We start from the raw sequence: 12,193 nt of genomic DNA on the forward strand, positions 1-12,193 counted from the left end.
GGTGATTGTACTGATGACTTGCAGCAGACTGAAAAGCTTGAGCATGTAGATATTAAGAAAAAGGATGTGCTGGAGCTTTTGGAAAGCATCAAGTTGGATAGGTCACCGGGACCATTCGAGATGTACCCCAGGCTACTGTGGGAAGTGAGGGAGGGGATTGCTGAGCCTCTGGTGATGATCTTTGTGTCATCAATGGGGACAGGAGAGGTTCTGGAGGATTGGAGGGTTGTGGATGTTTTTCCCTTATTCAAGAAAGAGAGTAGAGATAGCCCAGGAAATTATAGACCAGTGAGTCTCTCCTCAGTGGTTGTTAAGTTGATGGAGAAGATCCTGAGAGACAGGATTTATGAACATTTGGAGAGGTATAATATGATTAGGAATAGTCAGCATGGCTTTGTCAGGGGCAGGTTGTGCCTTACGAGCCTGATTGAATTTTTTGAGAATGCGACTAAACACATTGATGAAGGAAGAGCAGTAGATGTAGTGTATATGGATTCAGCAAGTCATTTGATAAGGTACTCTATGCAAGGCTTATTGAGAAAGTAAGGAGGCATGGAATCCAAGGGGACATTGCTTTATGGATCCAGAACTGGTTTACTCACAGAAGGCAAAGAGTGGTTGCAGACAGGTCATATTCTGCATGGAGGTCTGTGACCAGTGGTGTGCCTCAGGGATCTGTTCTGGGACCCTTAATCTTCATGATTTTTATAAATGACCTGGATGAGGAAGTGGATGGATGGGTTAGCAAGTTTGCTGATGACACAAAGGTTGGAGGTGTTGTGGGTAGTGTGGAGGGCTGTCAGAGGTTACAGTGGGACATTGATAGGATGCAAAACTGGGCTGAGAAGAGGCAGATGGAGTTCAGCCCAGATAAGTGTGAGGTGGTTCATTTTGGTAGGTCAAATATGATGGCAGAATATAGTATTAATGGTAAGACTCTTGGCAGTGTGGAGGATCAGAGGGAACTTGGGGTCCGAGTCCGTAGGACACTCAAAGCAGATGCGCAGGTTGACTCTGTGGTTAAGAAGGCATACGGTGCATTAGACTTCATCAATCGTGAAGTTGAATTTAGGAACCGAGAGGTAATGTTGCAGCTATATAGGACCCAGGGGTGTATGGGGTGTCCGGGAGGGGTAGCACCTCTGGTGGGGGAACATGTCGTGTCCTTTTCAGGCGGTTAGTCCACCTTTGGTCCCCACCTGGCACTCAGCTCTCACCTGTGGCTCCCCGTAGCTGTTTGCATGTGACAGCAGCCACACCCCGGGCAACGGCTTCGACAAGCCGGCTAAACCAGGTGAGGGTAGCCGACGGGTCTCAAACCCTCGGTGAGATAGAGAGTTGTCTATCCCAGCATGTGAAGACAGACTCCGGCGGATTGAGCGGACGAGACCAGTGGAAGGCCCAACGGTCAAGAAGGCGGTCTCTGCAAGCGTCGTGGAACGTGTAGAGCAGGACAAGACAGAGAAGACATCCTGGTCATCCACTGCGCCTAGTCCCATCTCCAGCCGTCTCGACTCTGTCTTGCCACTGGATCCAGATGGGAATTGGGAAGAGAGAGTGAGGCTGACGCTGCGCAACTCTCCCTCACTTAAATCCAAGTCACGCGCTAGTCTCGACACCATCATAATGGTGTCGAGGTCCTCATCGATGTCAATGATGGACGAACAACCATATAGGACCCTGGTCAGACCCCACTTGGAGTACTGTGCTCAGTTCTGTTGCCTCACTACAGGAATGATGTTGAAGTCATAGAAAGGGTGCAGAGGAGATTTACAAGGATGTTGCCTGGATTGGGGAGCATGCCTTATGAGAATAGGTTGAGTGAACTCGGCCTTTTCTCCTTGGAGCGACGGAGGATGAGAGGTGACCTGATAGAGGTGTATAAGATGATGAGAGGCATTGATCGCGTGGATAGTCAGAGGCTTTTTCCCAGGGCTGAAATGGTTGCCACAAGAGGACACAGGTTTAAGGTGCTGGGGAGTAGGTACAGAGGAGATGTCAGGGGTAAGTTTTTTTACTCAGAGAGTGGTGAGTGCGTGGAATGGGCTGCCAGCAACGGTGGTGGAGGCAGATACGATAGGGTCTTTCAAGAGACTTTTGGATAGGTACATGGAGCTTAGAAAAATAGAGAGCTATGGGTAAGCCTAGTAATTTCGAAGGTAAGGACATGTTCAGCACAACTTTGTGGGCCGAAGGGCCTGTATTGTGCTGTAGGTTTTCTATGTTTCAAACTGAGAGCATTGTTCTGTATTCAGTGGGCGAAGCTAGAGAAGGCACCAGAGTACGCATGCTCCCAGCTAATCAGTCAAACAGTTAAATTCTTACTAATCTAATGTCACTACTTTTCTTTTCAGGGCAGCTGGGGTCCCATTGGGATCTTTGATCTACAGCTGCACCCAAAAGCTACAGTTCTGCACAGCAGCATGTTCCTGTTCTTAGAGTTTGCCAAGGGGCTGTCTTTCAGTACATCCAGGTACAGCCTGAAGTCGGGTGCCTTTCACAGCCTCCGTGGACACAATTTCTCACTGGTGTCGCAAAATTAAGCATAGTGGGAGCCAGAACATTGAAGACAGTGAGAGCGGCTGTCAGAGGGCATAGCACTCAGGATCAATCACTCTCTCTCTTTTGATGATGAGGGAGAATTTGCTGCCAGTTCTTAATCAGGGAACTCAAAATAAAAAGCAATACTTCAGAGAGATGGTAACATTGAAACAGTGACTTCCGTCTTCCCTGTCGCTGTGGAAGGAGCGCTATCCGTCTCTCTCTTGTTAAAGAGAGAGAGAGCCTGACAGATATCGAATTGTTGGAATGAAGAGTTAGTTTCTGATGTACTGTAAATCATGGTCTCTCTTTGAAGCTTTACTGTTGGGTGGTGGGAATGCTGATGCTTTATGCTGGAATAAGTGGGGGGGAGGCTTGCACATGGGAGGGGGCAGGGGGCTTTGGGGTTCTGACATTTTTTCAGTCATTCATTCTTTGGGGGTTTTCATCTGTTTTGAGGATGTCTGCGGAGAGTGAGAATTTCAGGTTGTATATTGTATACATTCTCTGATATTAACTGGAACTATTCAACTATTGTATTTCATGTATAGGACACTTGCTTTCTTGTAACTTCTTGAGAAAACATTAGGAAAAGAAATTCAATCAGGACTTGATTCTGGTTAAAAGCTGCAGAGCTGATTTATTACAAGAGATCAGCGACAGCAATGGTCACGATGGCAGACCGGGTAACAAATAAAACTAGAGTACATAAATCAGACTTCAAGAATTTTCTCAGGAATACAATAACAGAATGGAGACCATAACAGAATTTATTTTAGTGCCTGAAAGTAAAGTATTAGATATTCAAAAATGCACGGAAATAGGTGGGGATGGCTGCAGGTTTGCCAAAGGCATCCACTGAAATTAACATTTAGGGTCATTGGATTTGTTCAACAAAGGGGACAAAATCATCCAGCTCACCGTCTGTAGTTTGATGGTCAGCTGATGCACATGTGTATCACAGGATCACAGAATTGTTACGGAAGAGGAGGCTGTTCAACCAGTCTGCTTTATACCAGTTCCTAACACAGAAATCTATTTGGTTCTTTTCCTCCATTTTTCACTACAATTCTCCATTTCCCCCATTTTTCACCACTGCAATTGCCTCTTCTTCAAATGCCTCCCTAGTTCTCTTCTGAAAATTCTAACTGATTCTCTTTCTACTATCCTCATGTGCAGTGTTGCAGATTATAAATACCTTATGAATAAAATAGTTCAATCTCACCTCTCCTTTGTAACTTGTACCCTGAATTTTTAACTCCTGCTACTCAACGCTGAATAAAGGGAACAGTTTCCTTCCTCTTATCCTAGCTAAACTGGACATGGTATTGTATACTGGATTGCACCTCTTCCTAGAGATGCTGCCCGGCCTGCTGCGTTCACCAGCAACTTTTATGTGTGTTGATGGTATTGTATACGTGTGACCAGACCTCTTCCCTTCTACATGCAACTATTCCATCAAATCTTTTCTGTACCTTTACAAAACCATTGTTATCCTTTCTAAAGCTAGGTGAGCAGAATTGAGACAATGCTCAGTTGGTGCTCATACTGGGTTTTATAAGGGTTCACCATAATTTCCATAATTTTGGCACTCGATATATGAATCACTGAATCACAAACCATTCTTTTAACACAGCCTGCCATTTTAATGTGTATTAACACTCAGGTCTTTCTTTTTCTGTACATCCTTTAGATTTGTGCCAATTAGCTTATATAGTCTCTCGTTCTTTCTGCTAAAGTGTATAATTTCACTGCTCTCCATATTAAATTTCATTTGCCAATTGAGTTGTTCAAAATGGAAATCTATCTCCAACAAATTATTCAAATTCACAGTGGTCCTACTAAGCGATCAGGCTGTCCTCATTTGTAGGAAAATACAAGATGATAGTCCCAAAATCTGACTGACTTGAAGGGCTAATAATTATGTATGCAGCTATATGAAATGTACCAGGGGCAACATAAATTGATTTGTCCTTGCTTACTCGGACTTGATGGATTCAACAAAGAAACACAAATAGATAAACAAGATGATTATAAATACATTAATAAATTATCACCATCTTGACTTTATATTTTTGGGATTCTGTGTACTGTTGGAAATGAGCTAAACCAGTGAGTGAAATGTAAATAGGACAAGTCAGTCTCCAACAAAACTCGTAGCAACTATGCAAACTTTCTTAACCTGTTATATAATAAAACGACCTATTCATTGTGGCTTAAAGCAAAAAATCGTGTTTGATGTCTTAGTAGAAACTTTAATGGAGATTATCCTTTGCCTCATTAGTGGTTAGCATGGAGCAAAGTTTGACTGCGACAGGATACAGGATAGATTGTAGTGGATGGACAGAATGCACATCACTTGGGCTGAAGTGTACAACTTTCCTCTAGCTGGCTCAGGGAGGTTTGGTCAAAGGGGAAGAATAAATGACAGCAGTTTACAGATTGGGAGATCCACAACTATATCACTTAGCACCTTGCAACAAGACAGGATCTCAGCAAAAGATGGCAAGTCACTTTAATACTTAAAATAAGTAACAAAAAATCCATACACAAGGACAAAAAAAGGAAAGGAACTACAAAACAATATAGACTTTTTAAAAAAATAAATTCAAGCTGTATTTCTCTTTGTAGTGAGTTGGTTACATACCTGGAGCCAGTTATTAAATCCTGAAAAGTATGCACTTGATGCCAGCTCCTTTAAAATGAATGAAGAAAAAATTCAAAATGGCAAAATAAGTGACGATACTAAAAATATATACAAATAAGAGACCAAAATAATTTGGAAAAAAAAGGAAGTTTTCATTAAACAGTTCTTTTGAACAAATGAATTATTGTTGGATACACATAATTGTTATTCTACTTACTGTTAATATATCCCCAAAGCACATAATCCCATCTCCAGCATAGCCTTCAGGGCAGGTACACATCCGGTTTCCATCCTCAGTGCGTTCACATTCAGCCTTTAGGTAGAAACAATTAACTTCCTTAGCAAGATGTCAAATTACTCTTTACATAAGTGACCAATTTTATTAAGCACAAATGAAAATTGGGCATATCAAGGTTCAGAGATTCTGTGTTTCAAGTCCCAACCTTACTTTTTTTTCCATGCAGCAATTCTTGTTAGGCATTTTCTTAGATCTTGGCTGAGTGATAAATTGTGACGTTCTGCAATAATGTGCTATTTACTTTTAGGAATATAATGTAGATGGCCTATAAATCTGCTTCTTAGTACAGAAGCAATGACTTTGTATGTTTCGATGCACACACAATGAATAAACTTGAATCTTTCCTATGGATCCTCTCAGGGTGGGTAGAGAAGGTGGTTAACAGGGTATACAAAATATTGTCCAAGACACAGAATACAAGAAAAGGAAGGTTAAGTCATACAATTTAAGCAGCAACTATAGCTTTGCAGCAGAGTGTCATTTCACTGTAGAATTAATCATGAATAGCCTGCGAGGGAAGATGATGAAGTTTCCCGCTGAGCATCCACCAATTCTGTATTCTCACTTCTCTTTTTTAAAAAAAATCAATAAATTGCCTAGATTGTGCATGATTAAATCACAATTTAGTCAAGAATTATTGGTTGGAGATCCACCACTATACACACTGGGGCAAATTTCCTGAGACTTTATTCTCAAGTAAAGCACAAAGACTTCAGCACTGATTCTGAGAACTTTACTCCTAGGAAGCTACTTTACAAGTGGAATAATGTGACTCCGTTTGCCTTGTAATCTCTCAGCAGAACTAAACGGCTTCCAGCAACTATGCAGTAACCTGAAGGCTGAAACAGTGAAGTGTCAGCTGGGAATTTATATTGGTGACAATTGTAATAACAATGAAAATATATAATGTTGTTTTACCAATGCATGGCATCCACCATTCTCTTCTAGGCATGGATCAATTGGACTGCATATCTTGCCATCACCAGCAAACCCTCTCTTACAGACACAGTGACTCTAAAGCAATGAGATCAAAAAAAATGTTGGTCAATGGATTTTTTTTGCATTTTTCAAGGGTTGTTAAAATACACTAACAAGCAAAGGAAAAGCTAAGACTTCAATGTTGAATGTTGCAACCAAACTACACAATGCAATATCGCTGTGACTGTGTGTGTTTACCCTTATTCCAGTTTTCTTCATCACACCAAAGAAATGCTGGTTGTTAGATTAATTAGCTCCTGTAAGCATAGAATGTGGAACCATAAGATATAGGAACAGAATTAGGCCATTTGGCCCATCAAGCGTGCTCCGCCATTTCATCATGGCCAATCCAATTTTCTTCTCAGCCCCAATATCCTGCCTTCTCCCCATATCCCTTCATGCCCAGACCAATTAAGAATCTATCAACCTCTGCCTTAAAAATACACAAAGACTTGGTCTCCACAGTTGCTTGTGGAAAAGAATTCCATAAATTCACCTCTCTTTGGCTAAAGAAATTCCTCCTCATCTCCATTCTAAAAGGACACCCTGAGCAGTGGGATCAACAAGCATGCAACAGCGCACTCTAATGCCTTCACCACCATTTTGGGAGATTTTAACCAGGCCAGTCTGAAAAAAAAATCACTAAGCAATTACCATCAACAGATCACTTGCAAAACCGGAGGAAACAACACACTGGACCATTGCTACACCACCATCAAGAATGCCTACTGTGTTATTCCATGCCCTCACCTTGGGAAGTCTGATCACCTGGCTGTACTTCTACTCCCCGAGTATAGGCAGAGACTGAAGCCTGCAGCACCAGTAGTGAGGACCAAGAAGGTTTGGACAAGGGAAGCACAGGAGCACCTACAGGACTGCTTTGAATCGGTGGACTGGACTGTATTCAGGGATTCATCTTTGAACCTGGATGAGTATGCTGCAGTTGTTACCAACTTCATTAAAACCTGTGTAGATGAGTGTATGCCTACAAAGACTTATTGTATATTCCCAAACTGTACCATAACCAGCCACGTTGTTCTTTGCCTTCCTCTTCTTTTCTTTCCCTCCACCTTTCCACATAGCAAGTCCAACAAGATGTTATCTCTCCACGTAACGTGTCCACAATAAGCAACTGTTAACTTCATGATCTTCTTCAGCAGTATCCGTGTCTGTGTTCTATCAACTTCCGACAAAACTCTCTCATTTGAAACTTTCTCTACCCAGCTGATCTTCAACATTCGTCGATAGCACCACATTTCAAAAGCATTAATTTGTTTCATGTCATCCTTCTTCAGGGTCCATGTTTCTGATCCATACCTCAGCACTGACCATACATAACACTCGAGGAAGCAGATTCTACTTTGGATGTCTACCTTCCGATTGCATAGTAGATCTTTTAGCTTCATGAACTGGATCTTAGCCATACCTATTCTCCTTCTGATCTCAACTTCACATCTCCCGTCATCTGTCAGACAACTGCCAAGATAATCAAACTTCCGCACCTGTTCAATGTCTTGACAATTCACTTGTAACGATACCATCATCAATGAGTCTTTAGTGTTTGGTTTTCGTAAAGGCGCAGGAACAAGGAAGGAATATTTGCATTGAGAAACATCATGGAGAGATGCATTGAGGCACAAAAGACCATCTACTTATGCTTTATTGACTATGAAAAGGCTTTTGATAAAGTAAGACACGAGAAAGTAATAGAGGTGTTGAACAAGTACGCTCTGGGATGGGAGAATGTGCAGATAATAAGGAACTTGTATTGGAAGCAGAAAGTGGCAGTCAGGGTAGAAAATGAGCTATCACCATGGGCATGTATTAAACCAGGCATAAGGCAAGGCTGTGTTGGCTCGCTGGATTTGTTTAACCTCTACAGAGAAAGGATTTTTCGGGAATGCAACCATCAGGAGACAGGTATTCCAATCGGAGGCCGGAAGGTGGATAACATCAGATATGCGGACGAAACCATGTTGTTAGCTGACAGCGAATGCGAACTGTAAATTATGCTGAATAGAGTGAATGAGAAAAGCCTTGACTACGGACTAAAAACCAACCCTAAGAAAACAAAATGGATGGTGGTAAGCAAAACAAACACTAAAGACTCATTCATGATGGTACCATATAACTTACTGTATAATATAGGACTACTTTATGTTGTACTAATACATTGCATTGAGCATGCACTATTAGGCGCATATTGATCTGTATATATGTATTCAGTTCGGGTTCCGAAAATAAAAGCCCCTGTTAACTTAGCTCCAGTCTCTAGCGTTTTTACTAATAGCATTGTTGTGTAAACGGCCACATACACAACAAATTGGCGACAAGGTTAATGAACCTGCATCGTATCGGAATGCCGTGTTTTAATTGATAACGGCACTCAGAAGAGGCAGAGTGAGGCCAAGAGTCTAAAAGGAAGCGGGAGTTCAGCCGGAGTCGGGAACGTCGGGAGATTGAAAGACACTGTCGGAGCCGCGACGCGTCCAGGCGAAACCACAGCCGGCGCTGACCCCAAGGCTGAGGGTCTGCCTGCCTCAGTAGGGAGATAAAAGAAAAAGGAGCGACACATGCATCCAGCCAGAATGCGCTCGCAACGCTCGCAAAAAAAAAGGTCTTGTGAGTCAAAAAGAAAACAAGGGACCGAGGCTAAATTGACATAACAAGGATGGCGTTAATTGAAACCATTACAACATTTGATAGTGGCATTGAAGACTGGGCAACTTATATTAAAAGAAAAGAGTTATATTGTGATGCTAACGATGTTAATGAAGAAAAGAAAGCCAGCGTCTTACTGCGGCTATGACCATACTAGATCGGATAAATCCATAACCGAAGCTTTTTCTCTTCGTTTTGACCCTCCGTTCACACTGAAACGGTGTTTTCCTCCCCCAAAAACGGAGCTCTTCTCAAACGCTCTCCAGAGCGTGTAAATCTGAAAATGCCAGTTGGGCAGTGTAGTGTGTATGGGGTAACCAGCTTTTTCAAAATGCTGTCATGATGTTGCAGAACAGATGGTAGTGGCAGCGCGGCATTACATTGTTTTCTTTAACGCAACCTGCAACGCCACAACAACAATGGCCGACGGCTTCATGCGTGTGTTGTTTACTTTATTGTCTACGTTAATAGCTTGTTTGGAGTTAAACATAGCTTTGTAGTCGCCTGTAACTCGCAGAAGCAGCTCAACTTCAACATCTGTCCAAACGAAGAAGTCCAGTCTGCTTTTTCCAGCAGAGGTTTTCTTTGTATTCCTCGAAGACATTGTTGAAAACTTTCTTTCACTGTTGTTGTAGGTACTCGTTTTTGACCAATGGAAATAGCACAACGCTGCTGCGGAAACGGAAATAGTATACAGTTTCCTTTTCGCTTGTTTCCTGTAGATGTGTCCTGCGCACGCCCAGTAAGAGGAGATTTGCACAAATTCCCATTTTAATGTGGACGGAAGTAATTTCAAGAATGCCTGGTGTGGACGCCTATTGTTTTTATGCGAAACCGGCATTTTCAAAATTATCCGGTCTAATGTGGATGTAGCCTTAGTGTAATGGGCGCGAAAACATATGACCTGCTACGGAGCTTGTTAACCCCTGAAAAGCCAGCTGACAAAATGTTCAAGCAGATAGTAGACACTATCCAACAGCATTTAAACCCCAAACCATTGGTCATTGCTGAAAGGTTTAAATTTTACAATTGGAATCAGAGCAAAAATGAAAGCATTTCTGAATATGGTGCTGAATTGCGCAAATTATCAGAACATTATCAATTTGGAGCTGGTTTATCAGTCGCATTGAGGGACAGGTTAGTGTGTCGCATGCACTTTGAAACCTCACAGAAGTTGTTCCTGTGTGAAAAAGATCTTACATTAGAGAAAGCGCTAAACATCTCAATATCATTAGAAACAGCCGCACCAGGTGCTTCAGAGATACAACAAAAATCTCTGGAATATGCTACGAATAAAATGTCACTAAGCAGAAATGAAGGAAAGAAATGTTACCGTTGTGAGAACAGGTCACATGACCCTGATGACTGTTGGTTTAAAGACAAAGAATTCCGAAACTGTGGCAAACAGGGCCACATTGGCAGAGTATGCAAAGCTAGTAAACAGCAGAAAAAGGGCAAAATGCAGAGAAACAAGAAACCTCAGCAAGGAAATGTGCACAAGATGAAAGAAAGCAGTTCTGATGAAAACGACTCAGACGAAAGTGAATTGTCTTGCCTGCAACTTCACAGCGTGAAAGAGACAGATGATCGTAGAGTAATATGGATCACTCCACAAGTGGCAGGCGTGAGACTGAAAATGGAGTTGGACACAGGCTCAGCTTTAACAGTGATCTCTGTACACGACTACAAACGACTGTTTTCGCACATACCTCTGAAATGAACTAAACTACTGCTAAAGACTTACACAGCACAGAAAGTGTGTCCAAAGGTAAAATTAAAGTGACAGTGACCTACGGAGGTAAAACACAGCAGCTGAACCTCTACGTACTGAAAAATGGAGGACCACTGTTGCTGGGACGTGAATGGCTCAGGAAAATCCAGTTGGATTGGCACACCATCACTAATTGTGTCAACAAAGGAGGGCAGCTCGGCGGGGAAGATGTCTACAGTTCTCCTCTCACCCATTGTCAACTATTACAATGATGAGGAGGAACTAGACAGAGTCAATGATGAGGACGAACACAGTATCCATGGTCCCGACTCAGATGAAAATACAGAGGATGCAAGGGAGACAGATATTGCCAATAAGCAGGATGATGAAGACTACCTGGAAGTAAAAGAGCAGATGTACCAGGAGAAATTGACATCTCTCAAAAGACAGCTACAGCAGTTCAGGAAGGCACTTTGCAGGAGTATCAGAAAAGGTTGAAGAAACTAGATCAACAATACAAGGAAGGAATACGAAATGCAGAGCTTTTTCTGCAACTGGAGACAGAAAAAGTGGAAAGGAATTATATTAGAGAGGAGAAAGAAGCAGAGAGAGTGCAGGAGCCCCCACCTTAGACCAGCCCGAGCCGCAACCACCTCGCACAGCCTGTCAACAGCATGAGCAAGGCCGAGACGGAGCAGCAATCCAAACAGCAGCGGCAGCAACAGGCAAACAAACCCAAATCCCGCGGGGAGAAGAAAGTCATCGCAACAAAGCTTCTTGGAACAGTAAAGTGGTTCAACGTATGAAATGGATATGGATTCATCAACAAGAATAATACAAAGGAAGATGTGTTTGTACATCAGACTGCTATAAAAAATAACCCACGGAAATACCTCCGCAGTGTTGGAGATGGTGAAGCTGTGGAGTTCGACGTAGTGGAAGGCGAAAAGGGTGCCAAAGCAGCAAACGTAACACATAACTGGTCCCGGAGGAGTTCCAGTCAAGGAAGCCGATATGCCGCGGTCGAAAATCGTTACCGTCACTACAACCCTCGCCGCCGAGGTCCACCATGTAATTACCAACGGAACACTGAAGGTGGAGAGAAAGGAGATGGACAGACACAGCAACAGCTGGAGAAAGCTAAGGTTATCAAGATCAGCAACATCACCCTCCCTACAGAAGACAGTGTTACCCGCCTTACCTTGTTCATCGTCACTATGGTCACCGCCCACAATATAGCGACCAGCCTCAGGGAGAAATTGCTGATGGTGGTGAAATAAATGAAAACCAGGTTGCTGGGTTAGAAGGTAAACCTAACAGAGGATAAACTCAATTCCATTCAAACAGAACAGCTTTC

General features: G+C 42.6%; 1 protein-coding gene and 1 pseudogene across 2 annotated transcripts in view; one reads left to right on the plus strand and one right to left on the minus strand.

Annotated features, from left to right (window-relative positions):
• Positions 1-12,193, minus strand: part of stab1 (stabilin 1) — a 341,714-nt gene that overhangs the window by 178,006 nt on the left and 151,515 nt on the right. For both annotated transcript variants that reach the window (XM_072280942.1, XM_072280940.1), the window contains exons 26-28: positions 6,405-6,500; positions 5,406-5,501; positions 5,189-5,236 (exon numbers count right to left, since the gene is read on the minus strand). In XM_072280942.1, the coding sequence (XP_072137043.1) occupies positions 5,189-5,236; positions 5,406-5,501; positions 6,405-6,500 (240 nt within the window). The remainder of the gene's footprint in view (positions 1-5,188; positions 5,237-5,405; positions 5,502-6,404; positions 6,501-12,193) is intronic.
• LOC140211296 (Y-box-binding protein 1-like) lies at positions 11,511-12,163 on the plus strand (annotated as a pseudogene).

This window comes from Mobula birostris, chromosome 16, assembly GCF_030028105.1.
Source record: "Mobula birostris isolate sMobBir1 chromosome 16, sMobBir1.hap1, whole genome shotgun sequence".
Lineage (NCBI taxonomy): Eukaryota > Metazoa > Chordata > Chondrichthyes > Myliobatiformes > Myliobatidae > Mobula > Mobula birostris.